A 25,337-nucleotide genomic window follows, 5' to 3' on the forward strand; every position below is an offset into this window, starting at 1 on the left:
TAAATACAAATGTAAAGTACTACACTTTGGAAGGAAAAATCAAATGCACAAATACAAAATGGAGAATAACTAGATAGGCAGTAGTACTGCAGAAATGGATCTGGACCATCCCAGATGTGGTCCCAGCACAGATACCTACCAAAAATCCAACTTTTATTGTTCGTATAGATAATTTAAAAACAACCACCTAAATAACACGGAATGTATGGTGGAGGACAGCTGAAAGTACAAAGCATCTGCAAACCATTATCCCACAAGTTGTGTGACCTTTCTTCTCCTCATCAAAAGAGCCCTAAACATTTCTTGACCCTAAACAGTGGGAGGAAAGAGAAATCCTAATTATGTTTTTCTATGGAGGGGATAAGGAGAGGGAGATATTGTTTTATATTCAGTATAATCATGGCTTAATGTTTGATCCAGCACTACAGTTGTGTTATAATGAAGGGCTGAGGTTTAGAGTGCACCATACAGTTTCATCTTAGACTTTATCAAATACCACTCTTCTGGTAAGTGGATAAAACAACGTATCTTACAATACATTTATCCTCAAATATAGCTGCAGTTGTAAAACTTAGCAAAAATTGACACTGCTTATTTTTATAAAAGTTCAACCCCATTCAGTATGTAATGCTATGATCCTAATTCACATATTCCAAGTCTTCTGTCTCCATTTATGTTGGGAAGGTGATTAGCACACATGTAAATCACCATGCATAAAAACTGATTTTGCTGGGGTTCCCAAGTAGGGCACACCAAACCAACCGTCTTCTTTTCATATCACCGTTTGCATGACAATCATTCTGTGTCCCACCCAACAGAATAACTTGTTATACATGCCATGGCAGCCACTGAAAAAGTTTGACATTAGCTAGTGTTATTACACATGTACATCCCATTCTAAGCCCCTGATCCAAAACCCACTGAAGTAAATGGGAATTTTTCAACTGATTTCAATGGGCTTTAAATCAGGCCTTACAAGTTGGGGGTGGGGTTGGGGGAGAAACTGAGGCACCAGATTCCACTGTGTGGTGTTGGCACGTGTATCCAGAAAGCAGATGCATCTCCCAGCCCTCTATCTAGAAAACTGCAGATATGATAGTGTTGTTAGACAGTGCTAGACTGTACTGGTGGATTTATAATGCAAATGGTTTCTTTTGTAGACTGTAATAGGAAGTGATTGAATTTCCAGTACTGTGTTCACAGCATTTTTGCTTTATTGTGACAAATGTGAGACGTTAGGTATGACTTTAGTTTCAGATATTATAACTGTTCAATTTACCATACCTAACAATCACAAGGTACCAAAAATGAAGATCTAGCTCAACAGGAAGGCAATATGAAAGTTGTTTTGAAAAGTAAAATTGTTTATAGCACTAAAGTCACAGTGCATCAATGGTATAATCAAACACCTACATAATATATATTTTTAAAGAACATAAATATTCAGTAAATTCACTATGACATGAAAATAAGTTTCACATTCTTCCACACTTTTTTAAACTGCGGACAAAAAAAGACATTCTCTAGACAGACACAGCTCAGCTTCACAAATACCTCCTTTGCTCCTTAAACATTCTTAGATATCATACCGGGAATTTGTCATTCTGCTGCAGCTAACCTAGAAGTTTCCCCATAAAATCTAAGTATCACAAAAACAAGATTATATTTAGTGGACATGCACTAGTAATCTATACAATTGAACATTACACCAAGTAATACTGAATAAAACAACATTTGAAAATCAACCCTCACCCTCCAATATGCTTGGTGACTGGAAATGTCAGTTTCATGGCACAGATTACAAAAAGAGTAGTAAAAACATTTTAGATACCAAAAAGAAATATTAAAAGTTATTCAAGAAACCTATGAATTTTTCATATAGAGATGAAACTGACCCAAAACAGCTGTCAAAGTGGACATATATTTACAAATGTTAGACTTGAATGACAAGGAGTAATGGAAAGCTTGTTCCTTTCCCAACAGAAACCTAGGGATTTGAAAGTGTACAAGTTCCATATACTTTAGAAACTTATCCATCTTAACTGTGAGCAAGACAAGAAGGGAGAAGACAAAGTTTAATATTCCTCAGCTGCTTTAAGGGTCTTTTCACTTTCAGCTTATAAACTACAGAGACAGGAAGGCTGTACTGATAAAACCTTAGAGCAAAGAGAACATCACTGTGCCATTTCCCTAACATTGAGAATTCTCTTTAGCTGCAGCAAAGCATCCCCACTAGGTGAGTGCAGGGTTCACGCCAGGAAAAAAACCCCAAAAAACCCCACCTGTTTAACATGCAGATGAACGGTAAATGCAAAACTTCACACAGCAGCCACCTGCCAAGTTTAAAAAAAAAAAAAAAACCCATTGTAAGACACTAAATGGTAAACCTGTCAAGTACTAACACATTTTCTTCCAAAGTGCTAAGCCATATTTGTTAAAGCTTTGGCTAAAACAGAATACTTAGAACAGTTTGTAGTTGAAGCAGTTCTTTCCCTCAGTGATGAACCACAGTTATAGCTCACAACTGGTGTGGATAGAGTGTTATAAAATAAGATACTCTTGCTGCAACACAATGCCATCATCCTGGAATTTTAAAAGGGGATTTTTGTTGCAAAATTATATTTCCAAGAAAGAGAATCCTTTACAGCAAAGTCTATGATATTTCCACAATAGTATGCTATTACACTTGATATACCAGGACTTTTAAATTGTCCGAGAAGATTTTGTACAATAAATGTTATCTGCCAAGCACATGTGCACAGGATAATTCTGCAACAGGAGTCAAAGACCAAAAATTAGAGAGTGCACAGGGACTGTGATATTCTGCCCAGAAAAAAAAGGTTTCCTTTTTTTAAAATATTTTTTTTCCTGATACTGAAATTAATGAAATCTAGCAGATAGCAAGATTTTTTAAAGTGTCAGAACTTTTTCCCTTAAGCCTTCATCTTGGTGTACTGAAAACTATACCTTACCTGGACTATTGCCAATAATCCAAGTCTTTCAAGGAATCAGATTACTACTGTAAATACCTTGAAGCCAAAATGGTATGCTATCAGAATTGAATTCTTCAATATCTTTTATAGTGACAGTAGTTAGCAAATCACCACCATTACTATGCCCCCACAACATCTGCTACTATTGAATACTACTATTGACTACTTTAGACCTTCAATATTTCACCTAAGGGCTGGTATAATTGTATCAAGCATATTAGCAGACCAACAGCTTTTCCTGGATTAAGTTAAAACATTCCACGCTGGAATCTTTGTTGATCTGATATCATAAGCTGGGAATAAAAAAAAGCATATCTTTGATAACAACAATGGAATGCACTGGAGAAGGTTATTCAGTCCCCTGGAAAAAAATATTAAATTAAAAATAAAACTCAGAATACTGTCTAATTATAAGAAGAAGTAGGCTCTGTGAGTAGTCTGAAGACATCCCAAGTACTGTCCATGAAGATGACGGTGGTGCCTCCTTAATATTAAAGAAATCATAGCTATAAAAGTTAGAGTCCTCTCTCCAAGCCTTCTCGCAAAGCCTATTTATGTTCCTTTGTTGGTGCATAGTAGAGTTCCATGGGTTTGTTCACTTTCCAGTACTTCTCACTGACCAGCTCCAAGGAAAAGGAACCATTTAATACCTAAAGGAGGAGAAAAAAACCAACAGTTCTGACAATATATTTTCCATCATCTCGCTATGAACTTCTGATGGTCCTGTCACTATTATCTGGTCACTGTGAAAACCCTTCAGTAGACTTAGGGAGGAACATTTACAGAATACAAGTCTCCTGTGGTTCTGGCTGCAGTTAATAGATATTTCCTGTTATTAAATATGTTATCAGTGTTTCTGGTTGCTTATCTGCTCATTATAATCCAGTGACTAGTGCCTCAATTCTAATACTAGTCCCCCTCGCTAGCTAGTTCATAGCAATACAGATTAGATCTTAACTATACTGATCACCACCCTTTCATTTATTATGCTTTTTTGGCAGTGGGTGTATTTCTACCCCACCCCCGCCCAGTAGCACCAACCAATGTGCTAGTTGCTTTCCAAACACAAGAAATCATGATCTCTTCTCCTAAGAGCTTGCATGCTAACAAGAAAAACAAATAGACAAGGACAGGGGCAAGGAGAATCAACAAGCAGCAAAGTGATCAGAGGATGACTGTGTCATCACGATATATCCAAACTGTTACTGGAACAATGAATTTTTGGTGTGTTGGGTGTATGGTGGTGGGTTTTGGGGAGAAACAGACACATGATGTGTAGAGGTTGGCATCACTGATGGATGGGGAAGCCTGCATGATGTGCAGAGCAACATAGGTGGATAAGTAAGGAGGGAGAGAACTATGCAGGACCTTGAAAGCAAAGAAATAAGCTCTAAGTTTCACTTTAAAATTTATGCACCAAGACCTGAGGTCAGGCCTCCGCTTCCCTACCAACAGTCTGACTTTATGAAAAGCTAAAATGCAGTGAGCCGAGCTGCCTCTTCCTGTGGAAGAACCTGCATGAAGGGGCTGTGGGAGAGGTGAACTTGGGTCATTCCAATAGGATGAGCAGGGAGTTCTGCTACAGAAAGCATCATCTGCAATTAAGCCCTTTGTTTCCCACTGGACCAGGAGTCTTGCAGCCACCTCGCTGGGCCTCTGCTAATATGGCTTTTGAGCAACTTTATGATATCATGTGCTCCTGGCAGTAGAGTATGCATCTCCCAGTTATCAGTCAGGGGATTATCCACCAATATGCCTGAAAATCTCTGAAAATCTTTTTCAAAAATCTTTCAAACGTGACTACAGATTGCCCTAGAAAGGAAATTGAGGCATCCCCAGAGTATGTGCGCTGCTGCCCCTCTCCCAGCTTTACAAATGGGAGGTGGGATGAGGTGGAACTTGGGGCTGAAGTCCAATATATTTCACTTTTTAACCAGCAAAATCGCTAAACCTTTCTTGAATTAGTAAGGCTGGCAGGAATTTAAAATAACTAGTGATACTGAGTATTCATCTAGCTAACTACTGTATTGTATTTTGACTGAATTTTTGTGGATTGTGCTCATTTAATATTTGCCTGTCTGAAATACTACATATGTGTGAATTTGACTTTATATCAATAGATGTGCCTCGCACTGATAAAAAGCCAGACTGAATTTGGCTAGGAAGTGCTACCACCGTTGGGCAATGAAGGACATTCTCAATAAGCAAGTCCTCAAATCAAAGTACCACTTTTTTCCTCCTAAATTTTTACCTGTAAAATAAAGAGCCATATCTTCAGCTGGCATAAATTGGTAAAATCCCAGTGATGTCAATGGAACCACACCATTTACCCTAGCTCAGGGGATTGTTCCCAGAGCATCCACACATTTACATGCCACTCCTTTTCTACTATCAATGCTTTTGCTGTATGTAATCGCTACAGAACAGACTTTTGCCTAAAATGTCACAGCAAATAATGCTGGTGCTATGCTTTTAAAAATGGATTATGAATACAATCCATAGACCAATTTATAGACAGAATCCAAACCAATCACAATAGGATAACAAATCCATTATGCCTTCAAGTTGTAGTATTGTTGGGTCTAAACATTTCTAAATTAGACAGAGTATCAACCAGGTCAACTACTCACAGTGTACTGGCCATTGGCCGTAGCAATGTAAATTGTGTACTGCTTCTCACTGGCTGTGTCAAGATTCATCTGGTTTGACTCTCCTTTGCTCCGAAGTTCCTCCAAAGCCAACCTCACAGCTAGGTACTTAGACAAGTGATCAACTGTGGCATTGCCTGAGGTCTTTATATATCTGCAACAGTAGCAACAAAGACAACCAAACATATTTGAATCACTTGTGCAGAAAAAGGCACTAGATAAGCTTCATATGTAAAAGTAAACAAACTTGTACGTGAAGAGTACAGAGTGCCTCAAAGTTTTCTCTCAAGATACAAAAGAAGCAATTTACTGAACAAGAAAAGAAGTCCTCACACCTCTCTCAATCTCCTCTTCCACAGGCTCCCACTCTACTTGTGGATAGGAAAGATTACTACTTTGTCATCTACCTGAATTAACTGATCATGTGAGACATTTTTAAAAAAAGTAAATATTCTGGAGTGCTCAAATCCTCTGAACACAGATGTGTGACATCAATTCAATGGACAAGAATTGGATACTTGGCATGCTCTGTGACCGCTTTCCTTGTCCTAGCTACTCTTCATTGACTCCTCGTTCTCTGGAAATCTAAACCGAAGAGTGAGATTTTTCAAAAGTGCCGAATGGCCTGGGATGTTGTAATTTTCTAGAACCCATGAGAAAGCTCTCGTGCTGAAGAGGAATAAGAAAGAAGGTTCCATATATTTCAGGAAACTCTAGAAAAAAAATACACCTCTACCCCGATATAAAGTGACCCGATATAACACGAATTCAGATATGACGCGGTAAAGCAGCGCTCCGGGGGGAGGGAGGGCGGGGCTGCGCACTCCGGTGGATCAAAGCAAGTTCGATATAATGCAGTTTCACCTATAACGCGGTAAGATTTTTTGGCTCCCGAGGACAGCATTATATCGAGGTAGAGGTGTACAAACCTGCATACTGCAGATACCAGAATTTATGAGCATGGATCTGGACAGGATTACACAGAATTTAGGGTGAGATTCACTTTTAATGGGACTTGTGCTCCTGAGCCACTTTTGAAAAATTTCACTCTTCTTTCCCAATTTCCAAAGACAAAGGAATTCACATGTTGATCCATTCAGTTACACTCTAACGCTTACATAAGGCTTATTTTTATATACATATTTTCAAAAGGAGTGAGGAGGGACTGGAATCTAAAATCATCTGTGGTCTTAAAATGCTGTCAACCAAGAACAGAGGTGTGTTCTTAACTGTTAGGAACTTTTTCTGCAATCAAAGGGTTAAAACAGACTATGATACTATAAAATATGAACAAAAATAATTGGCTACCCTATGGAGAAAGTGCATTCAGTTCAACAGGACAAGGTGTAACTAGAGAAGAAATGTCTACTTTTGATTTCAAAAAGCCTGAAGAAACAACATATTAAGTAACAGTAAGAAAATTATTAATAGATGTTGAAGATACTTACCTGGTCTGTGCACTGTCATCATTCTCCATGAGTGTAGGATGGGGCCGGAAGACTAGCTCTATTTCACTAGCACCGTCCATTACTGGGTCTATTGCCACAGTTGCATTGTTATTGTCCAATTCTAGCCCAGAATCATCTGATGTTTTGGTTCTTTTGTTACTAGGCCCCGCTTCCTGGTTGCTGTGTGTTGAAGCATTGCTACAGTGTGAACTGTCACCATTATCCTCTGCTCCACTGCCATTCTCAATCTGTTGTTTCTTGCCTCGTTGTAGCCTGTTTAAAGATATATGTAAATAAAAGTGATTTCCTCAGCAGCTAATCAGCATTCAGAATTAATCAAATTTCTTTAAATTTTCACATGCTGGCTCACACAGTATCTCTCAAACAATTTTTTTCAATTGTCTATAATCAGTCACACACAGAGGGTGTTATAGTAAGCATATTTAAAGGCACCAACATTTCATAGCAATTATCAGTTATATGTTCAACAACAATGAATTTTTGTAACATTCTTTTCCATAAAGCAACTATGCTTAAATATTTTGTTCTGGCATTGAAGCTATAAAAAGGATTTTCTTTTCTTTGCACGCATATTGTACACATAAAAAACTTTGTTTTAAAAAGTATAAATTCTTAAATAGATTCTTATAGAAATATCCCATACAGTTTAATAGCTTATATTTTTCCAAAAATTTATTGTAGCAGAAGGCCTTTGGCAACACAGGTCAATAATTATTTTCACACAAGACTGCAGGTTCTTTTCTCTACATTACTACGTTTCCTCACAACACACACCTTTTAGGTAAAATTGTTCTATATCAGAATAGTGTATTTGCACCTTCCCATCCACGACAGATTGGAAAACTGAGCAACCTGTAAAGGACACTGTATACTATGTTTCCAAACATTACATATTTAATTGTATTAGATTTAATAATGCATTGGCAAAATCTTAATGAGCTACAATTGTTTATGCCACCCTGTTCTTAATTCTTTTATCTAAATATAATCCCATATGTATGCCACCATATTAGTTACTTTGAGCACTGTGAAAGAGTAATAATATCTGTACCACCACTGTGAGTTTCAAGCACATTTTATTCTATAATTTATTTATACAAATTGTTTCTCTTTTAGGCTTAAATATAGTGCTACAGCAAGCTGAGAAATTCTATATATGCCTTTCAGCCTTGCAAAATAAATTGTCATTAAAATGTCCCAGTCCAAATGCAAGATCTATTTGCCTGTTCACCCCCGTCCCCCATGACAATAGACAACCAAAAACAAAAATCCCTACTAATGAGATTTTACTTACCCAACCAGAACAAAATCCCTTATCCCAGGTCAAGTATAATTTTGCAAGACAAAATATTATCAAAATTATGCAATATTATTAAAAAACTGTAGCGACCTTATGGTAGAACATGCTTTTCATTCTACGGGACCAATCAAAGAACTGATAAAACTAGCAGATTAACAAGGTGACTGGGGGTGGGGGGGGGGCGACCTTCAATAAACAGAGAGCAGAATTATATTCTAAAACATCTAGATGTACCTTAGGGATGTTTTCTTCAGACACAAGGTTGCCCAAAAGGGGTGATTCTTTATACAGATTTCACTGTATTGTATTATTTGAGAATCTGTATGTTCATGTAAAAATACTGTGATGCCTATACTTTTACGGATTTGCAACCTGGGTTCTTACTGTGATACTGAGGTCCATCTTTTGCACACAATACCATCACTAGTTTGTGAAGCCTAATATTTGGCTGTCATGGAGAGTTTGGGAAGTGATACAGGAACTCAAATTGCTGGTCAAGAGGTAGGAAATTTTAACTTTTTATCAGAGTCTTAAAAAAGATCTGGAAAAAACGCTTACCTACCTTTCGTAACTGTTGTTCTTCAAGAGGTGTTGCTCATGTCCATTCCATTCTAGGTGTGTGCAAGCCCACGTGCATGGCAGGAGATTTTTGCCTCAGTGGTATCTGTAAGGTCAGCTGTAGCACCCTCTTAATATACCATGCATTGGTATATTAGGCGCTGCCAACCATACGCCCTCTCAGTGCCTTCTTTCTGGCAACTCCGACAGAGGGGCAGGAGGGCGGGTAATGGAATGAACATGAGCAACACATCTCGAAGAACAACAATTACAAAAGGTAGGTAACTGTTTTTTCTTCTTAGAGTGCTTGCTCATGTCATGTCCATTCTAGGTAAGTCACAAGCAGTATCCCTAGTGGCAGGCTCGGAGTTCACGGCTGTGTAGCTTGCAACACAGCTCTACCAAAGCTAGCATTGTCTCAGGCTTACTGGGTGAGCGTATGAAATGTAAACAGGTGGATAGATGACCAGATAGTGGCCCTGCAAGATATCCTGAATCGGCACCTGGGCCGGGAAGTCTGCAAACGATGCCTGCGCCAAAGTCGAGTGGGCAGTCGCAGACACCAGTGGAGACACTTTTGCCAGGTCATAGCAGTAATGGATGCAGGTTGTGATCCAGGATGAAATCCTCTGCACAGACATTGGGCGATCTTTCATCCTGTCTGCCACCACAACAAACAACTATGTTGACTTACAAAACAGCTTGGTCCTGTTGATGTAGAAGGCAAGCACCCTCCTGATGTCCAGGGTATGCAATTTGCACTCCTCTTACAATTTATGAGGCTTTGGAAAGAAGATAAGTAAGTATATGTCTTGACCGGTTTGAAACTGTAAAACTACCTTCGGCAGGAACGTAGGATGCGGATGCAGTTGGACCTTGTCCTTGTAGAGCATTGTATAGGGTGGCTCTGAAGTAAGTGCCCTGATCTCAGAGACCCTACGGGTGGACATTATTGCAACCAGGGAAGAAACTTTCCAGAAGAGGAGAAGGGGGCAGGAGATAGAGGCTCTAAGGGAGGACCCATGAGCCACAACAACATGAGATTCAGGTCCCAGGGAGTGATGGGATCCCTGACATGTGGGTAGAGACGCTCCACACATTTCAAAAACCGGACCGTCATGTCATGAGCAAAGACCAACCTGCCCTGGAGTGGAGCGTGGAAGGCTGAAATAGTGGCCAAGTGGACTTTGATCGATGACAGGGACAATGCCTGGAGCTTGAGGTGCAGAAGATAGTCCAGGATCGCCTGCAGCGAGGACTGCTCAGCCCGAATACCCCGGTCTGAGGCCCAGCACACAAACTTTTTCCACTTGGCCAGGTAGGTTGCTCTGGTGGAGGGCTTTCTGCTACCCAACAAGACCTGTTGGACCCAGGCTGAGCATTCCCATTCCTCAGCATTTAGCCATGCAGAAGCCATGCTGTCAAGTGCAGTGCCACCAGGTTCAGATGCAGAAGACTGCGGTGGTTCTGGGACAGCAGGTCCAGCCAGAGAGGTAGCTGCAGTGGGGCAGCTACCAAAAGGTGCATCAGCATGCCGAACCAGAGCTCCTGTGTGGCCTCGGCAGCAATCAGGATCACCTTCGCCTTGTCCTATTTGATCTTTATAAGAACCTTGTGGATTAGCAGCACCAGTGGGAAGGCATACATCAGAACCCCCGACCATGGGAACAGAAAGGCGTCTGACAGGGAGCCCCTGTCCAATCCCCAGAACAAGCAGAACACGTGACATTTCCCATTCTGATGAGATGCGAACAGATCCACCTGGGGAGTCCCCACCTCTGGAAGATCACACTGAACACCTCCAGGTAGATCAACCACTTATGGCGAGACAAGAAGGTCCTGCTAAGGCGATGCGCTACCACGTTCTTGGCCCTGGGCAGATGCATGGTCACCAGATGGACGGCATGCCGCACACAGAAGCCCTACAGGTGGAAAGCTTCTTGGCAAAGGGCTGATGACCTGGCTCCACCCTACCTGTTGATATAATACATCACTGCGGTATTGTCTGTCAGGACCTGCACCACCTTGCCCTTATGTGGGGCAGGAAAGCCTGGCAGGCCAGGCAAACTGCTTTGAGCTCTCTGATATTTATGTGAAGGGACAGATCGTCCCACGAGCAGTGGCCTGTGTGCTGAGCTCGCCCAGGTGGGTTCCCCAACCCAGGTCTAAGGCATCAGAAACCAGGGTCGGGGGTCGTGAAGGGAACTTCCTCCAACACCGATTCGGGGCTCAACCACCAATCCAGGAATGATTGGATGTGAACCGGCACCCTGACCACCTGGTCTAGAGCATCTCTATTGGGGATGTAGACCGACACCAACCACGCCTGCTTTGGCTGGAGATGGATCCGGGCATTCTGGACCACGTACGTACATGCAGCCATGTGGCCCAGGTGTGAGCAGTGGTGAGTGAGTAGTTTTTCATATGGAAGATCAGGTCCGACATAGCCTGGAAACGCGCCTCCGGAAGGAAGGCTCTGGCTCGTGTGGAGTCGAGAACCGCCCCAATGAACTCTAGTCATTGCACCAGCCTTAAGGTCGATTTCTTTTTGTTTACCAATAGGCCCAGGTTGCGGTGGGTGGAATGAACCAGATCGAGGCTCCTCTGCACCTGTTCCCAAGATCTTGATGAGCAAATTGAGATATGGGCAGACCTGAACCACTCGGCGCCTGAGGTAAGCAGCCACTGGTGCCATACATTTTGTAAAGTATCAGGGGGTAGCCATGTTAGTCTGTATCTACAAAAACAACAAGGAGTCTGGTGGCACCTTAAAGACTAACAGATTTATTTGGGCATAAGCTTTCGTGGGTATCCGAAGAAGTGAGGTTTTTACCCATGAAAGCTTATGCCCAAATAAATCTGTTAGTCTTTAAGGTGCCACCAGACTCCTTGTTGTTTTTATACATTTTGTAAACACCCTCGTGGCAGATGAGAGGCCAAAGGGCAGCGCCGTGAACTGGAAATGGCGCCCGCCCACCACAAAACGGAGGAATTGTCTGTGACCTTGGAAGATGCAGATATGGAAATAGGCATTCTTCAGATCGAGGACGGCGTACCAGTCTCCCAAATCCAGGAAGGGGATGATGAAGGCCAGGGAGACCATGTGTAACTTCAAGTTTTTGAGCGACTTGTTGAGGCGCTGCAGGTCCCGAATGGGTCTTAGACCCCCTTTCACTTTCAGAGTTAGGAAATAATAGGAGTTAGAATCCTTTTCCCCTCACATCCCAGGAGACCTCCTCCACTGCCCCCAGTTGCATGAGGTTCTCAACCTCTTGAATGAGGAGTTGCTTGTGAGACGGGTCCCTGAAGAGGGACAGGGAAGGCGGGAGGCAGCCGAGAATTGCAGGGTGTAGCCCTGAGATACAATGTCTAGCACCCAATGGTCTGAGGTGACCCGTGACCAGGCCAAACTGTAGGGACAATGATGGTTGAGGAAAGAACAAGGCAGATCCAGGGAGTTGACTGGGGCATCACTCTCGAGCCCACCCTCAAAAATGAGCACTTCTCGCCCCAAGAGGCTTCGATGGACCGGATTGCACAGGGAAGTGGGAGAAGGAAAGGCGGTGATGACCAAATCTTGTGTCTCTATCCCTTCTCCTCGCAGGCCCCTGTCGAGGCTGCCAAGGCCTTAGCAGTGGGAGTGGCTGGAACTGCTTCCTCATCGACTGCAGCATATGCAGACTCAGCAAGCAAAGGGTGGCCGAGTATCCTTCAGTCCATGCAGCCTCGGGTCAGTCTGTCCTGCGAAGAGACCATTCCCATCAAAGGAAAGATCCTGGATTGAGGCCTGCATCTCCTGGGACAGGCCAGTGGTCTGAAGCCAGGAGCTGCTCCTCATGACCACCGCCAACGCGACCACCGTAGCTGCTGAATCTGCCACGTCCCACGCTATTTGGATGGAGCACCTTGCATCCGTCGTATTCTCCTCCACCAGGGCCCAGAATTCCTGGGCTGAGTCCTGGGGCAGTGAGTCCCTGAATTTACGAAGGAAGTCCCATAAGTTGAAGTTATACTTCCCCAAGAGAGCCTGATGGTTGGTCACCCAGAATTGAAGGCTGGCCGTCAAATAAATCTTTCTCCCAAAAAGGTCCAGTGTCTTGGCCTCTTTATTCTTGAGGGTCAAACTGGTTTGCCCTTATCTGTCCTTCTCGTTGGCCACCGAGACGATCAGCGAGCCTGGAGGAGTGTGGGTATACAAATATTCGAACCCTTTGGCCGGGAGGAAATACTTTTTCCTCAGCATTCTTGGAGGTGTGAGGGATGGAAGAAGGAATTTGCCAAAGGAATTTGCCAAAGGAATTTGCTATTTTTAGGACCCCATCGTGTACTGGTAGCACAACACGGACGGGGGTAGAAGCCGAGAGCACATTGAACAGGGTGTCTGCCTGTTCGGCCATCTCCTCCACTTCCAAGCCTAAGTTCGTAGCCACCCTACGAAGCAGGGCCTGATGTTCTTTGAAATTGTTTGGCGGGCTGGTGCAGGAGAGGCTCACCACCACCTCATCCAGGGATGAGGATGACGACTGGGTCCCGGGGGGAGGCCCTGAGGGATCATGCCCCGCGAGGAAAGAGGGTTTCGGGGTAAGCACTTGCTCCTCTACCCCGGCCTCCGACTGTGCCTCATGCACCGAGCTTGGTGCTGCCAGTGCCGGTGGTTGTTGCTCTGAGACGGTCGCTGAGGAATGGACTGACTGAGGCATCAGCATCACAGGCATGCCCCATGTGCTCCAGTAGGGCCATTGTGCTGGCCACTGGCCTTGCTGCCATGATGGCATCGCAGAGGTCGTCGCAGCCTCAGGTGCCCACTCGCACCGGTGCAGTCGTGGTGAAGGACTGAATTCCATTTCTGAAACCAGAGGAATCACCTTCCGGTGATCACGGAAGGGCCATTGAAGCTTGCATCTCACGGCTAACCACTGCCGCAGGAGACCGGTGCCTCGAGTAGGAGGATCAGTGCTGGGGCTGGGGGGGGGGGATCGGTACCGTGACGGAGACTGCTCCCACCGTGGGGATCAGTGGCGAGGAGACAGCCGGCGGGAGGATGATTGGTGCCGGCAATACAGTGACTGGTGCCTTCTTCTAGGCGACGTGCGTCGAGAGGGAGAAGACCATGAGCATGGTGCTGGCAACGTAGAATGTCCCACAGAAGACAGAGACCTGGGGCACAGAGACAGAGAGCGCCGTCTCATCTCCAGAGACCGGCGTCGTTCGCCCGCCCTCTTGGGGGTCTTTACGGCTGGCTTGCCCTCACTGGAAGCCTTTGCCATGACCTGCGACACCCACAGTGCTGGAGGTGTTGGTAGAGGCCTCTGCGCTCTATGCGCCAGAAAGGGATAGTCACTGCCACCAGTCCGGGTTCCTTACCACCTCCTGGAATCAGTGGCAGATCCCTGTGCGGGCTAGAGGGCCCCATCGGGGGGGGAATATCTATGTGGCTCTGGTGTGGGCTGTTGGCCCGAATTGGGTCCTTTGCCCTTCTTGCTTGGTGCCAGGGAGTCACTTCTTTAACCTCCTCTTAGATACTGGTGCCGGAGGTGCGCTGCGCACCAAGGCTGAGGTGCTCGGGGCAGAGTCTGGCCAGGAAGGCTTGGACGCCAGGCAGAGAACAGCCTCCAGGAGGAGGGCCCTCAAACAGATGTCTCGCTCTTTCTGAGTTGTGGGACAAAAGTTCTTACAGATGCGACACTTCTCCTTCACATGTGATTCCCCCAAGCATTTGAGGCAGCTGCTATGGGGTTCACTAACAGGCATAGGCCTGTTACAGTTAGAGCAGGGCTTAAAACCCGGAGATCGGGGCATGTCCCACCTGGGGCGAAGTCCCTGCTGGGACTCTATCTCTAACTACACTACTTAACAACTAACAGGAGTACTTGTGGCACCTTAGAGACTAACAAATTTATTAGAGCATAAGCTTTCGTGGGCTACAACCCACTTCTTCGGATGCATATAGTGAGAACCATATATTGAGGAGATATATATACACACACATACAGAGAGCATGAACAAGTGGGAGTTGTCTTACCAACTCTGAGAGGCCAATTAAGTAAGAGGAAAAAAACTTTTGAAGTGATAATCAAGATGGCTCAGTACAGACAGTTTGATAAGAAGCAAGTGTGAAAATACTTACAAGGGGAGATAGATTCAATGTTTGTAATGGCTCAGCCATTCCCAATCCCTATTTAGCCCTGAGTTGATTGTGTCTAGTTTGCATATCAATTCCAGCTCAGCAGTCTCTCGTTGGAGTCTGTTTTTGAAGTTTTTCTGTTTTAAGATAGCCACCCGCAGGTCTGTCAAAGAATGGCCAGACAGGTTAAAGTGTTCTCCCACTGGTTTTTGAGTATTATGATTCCTGATGTCAGATTTGTGTCCATTAATTCTTTTGCGTAGAGACTGTCCGGTTTGGCCAATGTACATGGCAGAGGGGCATTGCTGGCACATGATGGCATATATCACATTGGTAGATGTGCAGGTGAACGAGCCACAGATGGTATGGCTGATGTGATTAGGCCCTATGATGGTGTCACTTGAATAGATATGTGGACAGAGTTGGCATCGGGCTTTGTTACAAGGATAGGTTCCTGGGTCAGTGTTTTTGTTCAGTGATGTGTGGTTGCTGGTGAGTATTTGCTTTAGGTTGGGGGGTTGTCTGTAAGCGAGGACAGGTCTGTCTCCCAAGATCTGTGAGAGTAAAGGATCATCTTTCAGGATAGGTTGTAGATCTCTGATGATGCGCTGGAGAGGTTTTAGTTGGGGGCTGAAGGTGACAGCTAGTGGTGTTCTGTTATTTTCTTTGTTGGCCCTGTCATGTAGGAGGTGACTTCTGGGTACTCGTCTGGCTCTGTCAATCTGTTTTTTCACTTCAGCAGGTGGGTATTGTAGTTTTAAGAATGCTTGATAGAGATCTTGTAGGTGCTTGTCTCTATCTGAGGGATTGGAGCAAATGCGGTTATATCTTAGAGCTTACTCTCACAGATCTTGGGAGACAGACCTGTCCTCGCTTACAGACAACCCCCCAACCTAAAGCAAATACTCACCAGCAACCACACATCACTGAACAAAAACACTGACCCAGGAACCTATCCTTGTAACAAAGCCCGATGCCAACTCTGTCCACATATCTATTCAAGTGACACCATCATAGGGCCTAATCACATCAGCCATACCATCTGTGGCTCGTTCACCTGCACATCTACCAATGTGATATATGCCATCATGTGCCAGCAATGCCCCTCTGCCATGTACATTGGCCAAACCGGACAGTCTCTACGCAAAAGAATTAATGGACACAAATCTGACATCAGGAATCATAATACTCAAAAACCAGTGGGAGAACACTTTAACCTGTCTGGCCATTCTTTGACAGACCTGCGGGTGGCTATCTTAAAACAGAAAAACTTCAAAAACAGACTCCAACGAGAGACTGCTGAGCTGGAATTGATATGCAAACTAGACACAATCAACTCAGGGCTAAATAGGGATTGGGAATGGCTGAGCCATTACAAACATTGAATCTATCTCCCCTTGTAAGTATTTTCACACTTGCTTCTTATCAAACTGTCTGTACTGAGCCATCTTGATTATCACTTCAAAAGTTTTTTTCCTCTTACTTAATTGGCCTCTCAGAGTTGGTAAGACAACTCCCACTTGTTCATGCTCTCTGTATGTGTGTGTATATATATCTCCTCAATATATGGTTCACTCTATATGCATCCGAAGAAGTGGGTTGTAGCCCACGAAAGCTTATGCTCTAATAAATTTGTTAGTCTCTAAGGTGCCACAAGTACTCCTGTTATTTTTGCGGATACAGACTAACACGGCTGCTACTCTGATACTTAACAACTACTTATTAACGAACGACTGTAAACAAGCTATTTACAAAGCCTTAAGGCTTGAAGACTGAAGTAGAAGAACCACTAGCCCTTGCGAGACAAGGGAAAAGCGCTGCAACTAACCACCATGGGCGGTAAGAAGGAACTGAGAGGGCGTAGGGCCAGCAGCACCTAGTATACCGACGCATGGGTGCGGCACTCCAGAGGACACTACAGCCGACCCTACGGATACCGCTGAGGCAAAAATCTCCGACGGCTGCACACATGGGCGTGCGCACATCTAGAATGGAATCAACATGAGCAAGCACTCAACGTTTTTATGGTTTAGTTTGCTTTGAATTTTAAGTTAATGTTACAATAACACAAACAACCCACCTTCAGAGCCCCATACCTGTTCATTGCTTGAATCTTTAATCCTTCCTCAATGCTGTGGCTCAGAGCTTGCTGGTTATTGTGCTTACTGATCCTTGCTAGAACTCTCTCTTGATGAGCCTCATATTCATCACGACTTGGGTAAATTTTACTGATGAGGGCATCAAAATTCGGATCTGGTCTCAGTGATCTTTTAGAAACAAGCTTTTTACGACATGTGGGACACTCTTTGTTTCTAAACCAACAAAAAAGAAAGGTGACAATGAATGCTCTTCATGGCTGTAATCCAGAGTTCCCTGTCATGATGCAGTTCATAGAATCAAAGACTTTAAGGTCAGAAGGGACCATTATGATCATCTAGTCTGACCTCCTGCACAATGCAGCACAGAATCTCACTCACCCACTCCTGTATCAAACCCCTAACCTATGTCTGAGCTACTGAAGTCCTCAAATCATGGTTTAAAGACTTCAAGGTGCAGAGAATCCTCCAGCAAGTGACTCATGCCCCACGCTGCAGAGGAAGGCAAAAAACCCCCAGGGCCTCTGCCAATCTGCCCTGGAGGAAAATTCCTTCCCGACCCCAAATATGGTGATCAGCTAAACCCTGAGCATGTGGGCAAGACTCACCAGCCAGACACCTAGGAAAGTATTCTCTGTAGTAACTCAGATCCCACTCCATCTGACATCCCTTCATAGGCCATTGAACATATTTACTGCTAATAGTCAAAAATCAATTAATTGCCAAAATTAGGCTATCCCATCATACCATCCCCTCTATAAACTTATCAAGCTTAGTCTTGAAGCCAGATATGTCTTTTGCCCCCACTGCTCCCCTTGGAAGGCTGTTCCAGAACTTCACTCCTCTGATGGTTAGCAACCTTCATCTAATTACAAGTCTAAACTTCCTGATGACCAGTTTATATCCATTTGTTCTTGTGTCCAAATTGGTACTGATCTTAAATAATTCCTCTCCCTCTCTGGTATATCCCTCTGATATATTTATAGAGAGCAATCATATCTCCCCTCAGCCTTCTTTTGGTTAGGCTAAACAAGCCAAGCTCTTTGAGTCTCCTTTCATAAGACAGGTTTTCCATTCCTCGGATCATCCTAGTAGCCCTTCTCTGTACCTGTTCCAGTTTGAATTCATCCTTCTTAAACATGGGAGACCAGAACTGAACACAGTATTCCAGATGAGGTTTCACCAGTGCCTTGTATAACGGTACTAACACCTCCTTATCTCTACTGGAAATACCTCGCCTGATGCATCCCAAGACCGCATTAGCTTTTTTCACGGCAATATCACATTGGCGGCTCAGTGTCATCCTGTGATCAACCAATACTCCAAGGTCCTTCTCCTCCTCTGTTACTTCCAACTGATGCATCCCCAGCTTATAAAAAAATTCTTGTTATTAATCCCTAAATGGATGACCTTGCACTTTTCACTATTAAATTTCATCCTATTACTATTACTCCAGTTTACAAGGTCATCCAGATCTTCCTGTATGATATCCCAGTCCTTTTCTGTATTAGCAATACCTCCCAGCTTTGTGACATCCACAAACTTTATTAGCACATTCCCACTTTTTATGCCAAGATCAGTAATAAAAAGATTAAATAAGATTGGTCCCAAAACTGATCCCTGATCCATTAGTAACCTCCCTCCAGCCTGACAGTTCGCCTTTCAGTATGACCTGCTGTAGTCTCCCCTTTAACCAGTTCCTTATCCATCTTTCAATTTTCATATTGATCCCCATCTTTTCCAATTTAGCTAATAATTCCCCATGTGGAACCGTATCAAACGCCTTACTGAAATTGAGGTAAATTAGATCCACTGCATTTCCTTTGTCTAAGAAATCTGTTACCTTCTCAAAGAAGGAGATCAGGTTGGTTTGGTACGATCTACCTTTTGTAAAACCATGTTGTATTTTGTCCCAATTACCATTGACCTCCATGTCCTTAACTACTTTCTCCTTCAAAAATTTTTCCAAGACCTTGCATACTACAGATGTCAAACTAACAGGCCTGTAGTTACCCAGATCACTTTTTTTCTTTCTTTCTTAAAAATAGGAAATATGTTAGCAATTCTCCAGTCATATGGTACAACCCCTGAATTTACAGATTCATTAAAAATTCTTGCTAATGGGCTTGCAATTTCATGTGCCAGTTCCTTTAATATTCTTGGATGAAGATTATCTGGGCCCCCCGATTTAGTCCCATTAAGCTGTTTGAGTTTGGCTTCTACCTCGGATGTGGTAATATCTGTGACGGTGCCCCCCATAAGGCTTTATGGAAATATGCTTATGAATGTATATATAACATAACTAGAATATGTTTTATGCTACATATGCCATGTAATATCTCTCTGTAAAGGTTATGATCTACTGAATCTATTAATCCTATTTGTATGCATGTATAATTTTTGTATTCGAAGTTATGAATATTGGCTGTGTACTGGCTTGATTTTTAAGTAGCCTTTGTAAAGCATTTGGTCAGCTTCTTGAGAAAGGAATGTGCAAATTAAGTGCCCAATCAAGAAGCACTTAAGTGACAATGGATCTTGGAAGGCTGCAATCCACATAAGAAGTCTACATGAGGACCTTCAAGGTAGCAGGTAAGCAATGGCTGCTGCCTGTAAAAACTGAGTCATGCATGGACATGTGACTTGCCCATGTGACTCCAAAACTCCATCTTGGAGCTGGACTTTGCATAGGAGAGAGGAGGGGGTCTCTACTCACAAGAGAAAGTCTATTTAAGCCCGTGGGAGACCCCTCCATTTTGTCTTCAGCTGGCTAAAGAGAGAGCCTCTCCACCCCAAGGATACCTGAAAGAAACTGGAACAAAGGACAGTAACTACAAGGGATGTGAGTGATTGCTGGACCCAGACTAGAAGGAGACTAGTCTGTAAAAGGAAGCTTACTGGGTGAGGTTTTTATCTGTATTTAGTTTTCTTAGACACAGACTTGCGTGTTCTATTTTATTTTGCTTGGTAATTCACTTTGTTCTATCTGCTATTACTTGGAACCACTTAAATCCTTCTTTCTGTATTTAATAAAATCACTTTTTTACTTATTAATTAACCCAGAGTATGTATTAATACCTGGGTGGGCAAACAGCTGTGCATCTCTCTCTATCAGTGTTATAGAGGGCGAACAATTTATGAGTTTACCCTGTATAAGCTTTATACAAGGTAAAACGGATTTATTCGGGGTTTGGACCCCATTGGGAGTTGGGCATCTGAGTGTTAAAGACAGGAACACTTCTTAAGTTGCTTTCAGTTAAGTCCACAGCTTTGGGGCACGTGGTTCAGACCCTGGGTCTGTGTCGGAGCAAACTGGCGTATCTGGCTCAACAAGACAGGGTGCTGGAGTCCCAAGCTGGCAGGGGAAATAGGGGCAGAAGTAGTCTTGGCACATCAGTTGGCAGCCCCAAGGGGGTTTCTGTGATTCAACCCATCACAATATCTACCTCCATATCCTCATTCCCATTTGTCATCCTACCATTATCCCTAAGCTCCTCATTTGTCTCATTAAAGACTGAGGCAAAGTATTTGTTTAGATATTGGGCCATGCGTAGATTATCCTTAACCCCCACTCCATGCTCAGTGTTTAGTGGTCCCACTTCTTCTTTCTTTGTTTTTTTCTTATTTATATGGCTATAGAACCTTTTACTATTGGTTTTAATTCCCTTTGCACGGTCCAACTCTACATGGCTTTTGGCCTTTCTCACTTTATACCTACATGTTCTGACCTCAATAAGGTAGCTTTCCTTGTTGATCACTCCCATCTTCCACTCTTTGTAGGCTTTCTGCTTTTTCTTAATCACCTCTCTGAGATGCTTGCTCATCCAGCTTGGTCTACAACTGCTGCCTGTGAATTTTTTCCCCTTTCTTGGATGCAGGCTTCTGACAGTTTCTGCAACTTTGACTTGAAGTAATTCCAGGCCTCCTCTGCCTTTAGATCCACAAGTTCTTCAGTCCAATCCACTTCCCTAACTAATTTCCTTAATTTTTTAAAGTTAGCCCTTTTGAAATCAAAAACCCTAGTCACAGATCTATTTTTGTTTATCCTTCCATTGAACTGAATTAGCTCATGATCGCTCAAACCAAGGTTGTCCCCTACAACCATTTATTCGATGAGGTCCTCACTACTCACCAAAACCAAATCTAAAATGGCATCCCCTCTTGTTGGTTCAGCAACTACTTGGTGAAGGAATCCATCAGCTATCGCATCCAGGAAAATCTGAGCCCTATTATTATTACTAGCACTTGTCCTCCAGTTTATATCTGGGAAGTTAAAGTCTCCCATGATCACACAATTCCCATTAGTATTTACTTCATTAAAAACATTAAAGAGGTCCCCATCCATATCCAAATCAGATCCCGGTGGTCTACAGCACACCCCAAGCACTATCCCAGGGGAGGCTCTAGTAGCTTTCTTCCCCAATGTGATTTTTGCCCAGAAAGACTCTGTCTTATCCATTCCATCACTTCTTATTTCTTTACAGTCTACCTCATCATTGATATACAATGCTACTCCACCACCTTTGCCTTTATCTCTGTCTTTTCTAAACAGCACATACCCTTCAATACCTGTACTCCAGCATGACTACTATTCCACCATGTTTCTGTTATCCCTATAATATCTGGTTTCACTTCCTGCCCCAGTAACTCTAGTTCCTCCATTTTGTAACCTAGGCTCCTCGCATTGGTGTACAAACATCTTAATTTTTGCTGTTTGCCTTCGCTCACATTCTTTACCCGATTAGGCACAGACATTCTACCATCAGTATCACCTATTAGAATGGTATCTACACTACCCTTCCTCCTTATGTCCATTCTCCTGCCCACAGCTGTATCCTTTCTTACTTCGTTTTCTTCCCTCTCAATGTTAAAATCCAGCATGGAGATTACCTGGACATCTCCCAACCATCTCCCCCAAATTCCTAGTTTAAAGCTCTCTTAATCAGTTGTGCCAGCCTCCATCCTAGAAGTCTATTTCCCTCCCTACTCAGGTGAAGTCCATCCCGAGAGAACAGTCCTCTGTCCATGAATGCTTCCCAGTGGCCATACATCCCAAAGCCCTCCTTATAGCACCACTGCCTGAGACATCTGTTGATCGTCCTAATCTTGTCACACCTTTGTTGCCCTTCTCTAGGAACAGACAGAATCCCACTGATGATCACCTGAGCCTCAATTTCCTTAAGCGTCTTCCCCAGCCTGGCATAGTCTCCCTTGATACATTCCAGAGAGAATCTAGCCGTATCATTTGTTCCCACATGAAGGACAATCAGTGGATTCTTTCCCACTCCCATTAGGATCCTCTTCAGCCTCAGGTCCATATCCCGTATCTTAGCACCCGGCAGACAGCACTCCCTTCTGTTCTCTGGATCAGCTCTGGTTACAGGCCTGTCTATTCTTCTCAGTAAGGAGTCCCCAATCATGTAGACCTGCCTTTTCCTGGTGATGGTGCGATTCTCCGGTCTATCCCCTGTTCCCTCTGGCTGCAAGTCCTCTCAATTCCTATTCTCCTAGGTTTTCCCTATGACATTTACTGTAGAGCCAACATTCTCTTAGTATCTTCTAGGAATAGACCCCTCTGCCTAAGTCTTTGACAGTAGTTATTACACTCCCTCCCCTGAGTGAGAGTTAGTTTTTATTCTTACTGAGAAGTCTGCAGTGATCACAGCTTATATTTGAGGATTCAAGTGTCTTGCTTTTCTTTGCAGACAGGTTCTTTCCCTTTGCCTCTCAAATTGTGTCTTAATTAATGTAAAAAAGATACTTTTAACTCAAGTTAGCATCCTAGTCAAGACAAGACAGTTCATAGCTTTCACCCAAGTTAGTAAATCAAGTTAAAAACTATGAAGAATCCTACTCTTTAGCTTGACCTGCTAAATCATGTGAAAACTACCAACTGCCTTTTCTTCATTAGGATTTTACTTAGACTTGGTTAATTCACATTAAGAACACTTCTTCCCCCTAATGAAAGCAAGAGCTCCATGGTGGCGACCATATTTGTGTCAGACAGTTTTCATTCATTGACATTCTTACTACTCTAACTTCTAATTAAATTACACAATGAAGACCAATATACACCTCTACCTCGATATAACGCTACCCGATATAACACGAATTCTGATATAACGCAGTAAAGCAGTGCTCCGGGGGGGGGGGGAGGGCTGCGCACTCCGGTGGATCAAAGCAAGTTCGATATAACGCGGTTTCACCTATAACGCGGTAAGATTTTTTGGCTCCCAAGGACAGCGTTATATCGAGGTAGAGGTGTACCCATCTTCTATTGCATGTTCCAGTTCATTCAATAATGAATGAAAATATCCCTTGACAAATTTTTTGTTTCCATTTCACAACACATAGGAATCGTTTTGCAGGACATGAAATTAAAACAATCTATTTACACATGCATAATTTTTCTTGTCCAAGACAGGAGGGTTAATTTTTGCAGAGGAGTTCAGCATTGCCCAAATTCCCCCAAGATATCTATTTTCTCTAGCTCAGCAGTTTTAAACCTGAGGTCCATGGATCCGTGGGGGTCTGTGGACTATATCTCAGATTTCCAAGGGGGTCCACACATCTATTCAAAAATTTTTAGGGGTCCGCAAATGAAAAAAGGTTGAAAAACACATATCTGGCTTAATCACTGGAGTTCTGATTAAACTAAGGCACAAATAAAATAGTAAGGGGATCAAATGTGACATCTCTACACAGGTCATTATGATTATCATACGGTCATTGTTATTCTCATAGGTTTGATATTTGTATCATTGAATTAATGATAAAAAGAATGGCAATTGCAAAATCTTTTAAATTTAAATAGTCAAGAATAGTTATCAATTAGGATTTGTTTTAAATACAAAATAAATACATGTTCCATACATTAGGGAATCTTGTACTCTATACATTTACATATTCATTTGGTAAGATTCCACTGAGACAGTTTAGTTCATTCTTGTGGTACAATTCGTTGTGACTAGACCTAGCTGGCTTAAGAAAGGAGGATTTTTTTCTGTTCCTTAAACAATAATTTAGTTTTTCTACATTGGTGTATACAAAGGAATGGGCATACTTCCTCCCAACACCTGGACCGCCTCAAGAGAACAAACATTGAAACAGTGAAATAACATTGGAGTACCCACTTTAGGTACTGGATGCAATGTTCTTTGGTTCCTTGCAATCTAGTAGTGGTGTGTTTGCGTATCTTTGAACACATAGGGCTTCAAAGGGGCCTCATTGTATCATTTTGATTCTTGACCACCATCCCCCTCACCCTGCAATAAGGTAGGATTCTTAGGTATACATTATTTCTTACATACCCACTCCTGAGAGCTGTAATGATACAGTCAGCACAGAAACGATGCAAGCATTCCTTTGTTGTCATGGTGTTTTTCAACATATCCAAACAAATGGGACACATCAGTTCACTGTGCAGGCTTCTAGGTGACACCACTATTTCCAGGCCATCAGTTATTGCTTCCTAATGGTCAAATATTAAAGTGAAATCATATTAATGGAGTTATTTACATAGAAATAATGTAATCTTTGTAAGAAAATTATTAGAGATACACTAAACTGTAGAAAACACTTTAAAATAAAAGCAAGCTACATAATTTTATATTTGTAACTATGTGGGATTGTTTATGTTTTGTTTTTCAATGTGTTACAATTTTAAATAGGAAATTAGAGATTTTACTAAGCATCTTACAAAAAATACTTAACAAAATTAAACTGTCCTATGATTTATATAAGAAAGGTATTACACTCTATTTTTATGGCAGTGCCTTGCACGAAATAAGCTTCTTAACCTGTATTACCTGAGGTGTTCTCTGTAATTCATATAAACTGAGCTCCCATGTTTTGCTTAAAGGTTGAGTTCCATTGGTCTGCACAGCCTGAGACATGGCTAGGAATAAAGAGAAGAGGGGAAAAAAATACATAAACAATCATAAAACAAAAGCTTAAGTGTGTTTAACTGAAGCTAGAAGCAGATTCCCTCCCCTTTAAATCGTAGAGCTGGTTCAACATTTTCACAGAAACAGCAATCCCCAGGTTCCCTGCAGATGTGTTTGTAATTTCTATTCTAATAAAGAAGAAATGAGAAAAAATGGTTCCTAGAGGATGAAGAAAAGCCAGAATAAGCACCAAATGCCACTCT

General features: G+C 42.8%; 1 protein-coding gene across 1 annotated transcript; it reads right to left on the reverse strand.

The window, feature by feature from the left end:
- Positions 1-3,541: 3,541 nt before the first annotated feature.
- Positions 3,542-25,083, reverse strand: RNF2 (ring finger protein 2). The gene is made up of 6 exons (XM_065409888.1): positions 24,997-25,083; positions 24,499-24,659; positions 17,189-17,404; positions 7,090-7,362; positions 5,624-5,795; positions 3,542-3,643 (listed from the first exon to the last, which is right to left on the reverse strand). Exons 1-6 carry the CDS (start codon positions 25,081-25,083, stop codon positions 3,542-3,544), a joined length of 1,011 nt encoding a protein of 336 aa, XP_065265960.1.
- Between the last annotated feature and the right edge of the window lie 254 nt (positions 25,084-25,337).

Source organism: Emys orbicularis, chromosome 8, assembly GCF_028017835.1.
Source record: "Emys orbicularis isolate rEmyOrb1 chromosome 8, rEmyOrb1.hap1, whole genome shotgun sequence".
Classification (NCBI taxonomy): domain Eukaryota; kingdom Metazoa; phylum Chordata; order Testudines; family Emydidae; genus Emys; species Emys orbicularis.

Bases quoted from the DNA above. Each gene is read 5' to 3' on its own strand.
- RNF2 (XM_065409888.1), bottom strand. From the start codon at position 25,083: ATGTCTCAGGCTGTGCAGACCAATGGAACTCAACCTTTAAGCAAAACA. The intron at 17,405-24,498 runs GTATGTAAGAAA...TTGTTGGTTTAG, and splicing joins ATTACAGCTCTCAGGAGTGG to AAACAAAGAGTGTCCCACAT. The intron at 3,644-5,623 runs GTGAGTAGTTGA...CTCCTCCTTTAG, and splicing joins CGGCCAATGGCCAGTACACT to GTATTAAATGGTTCCTTTTC.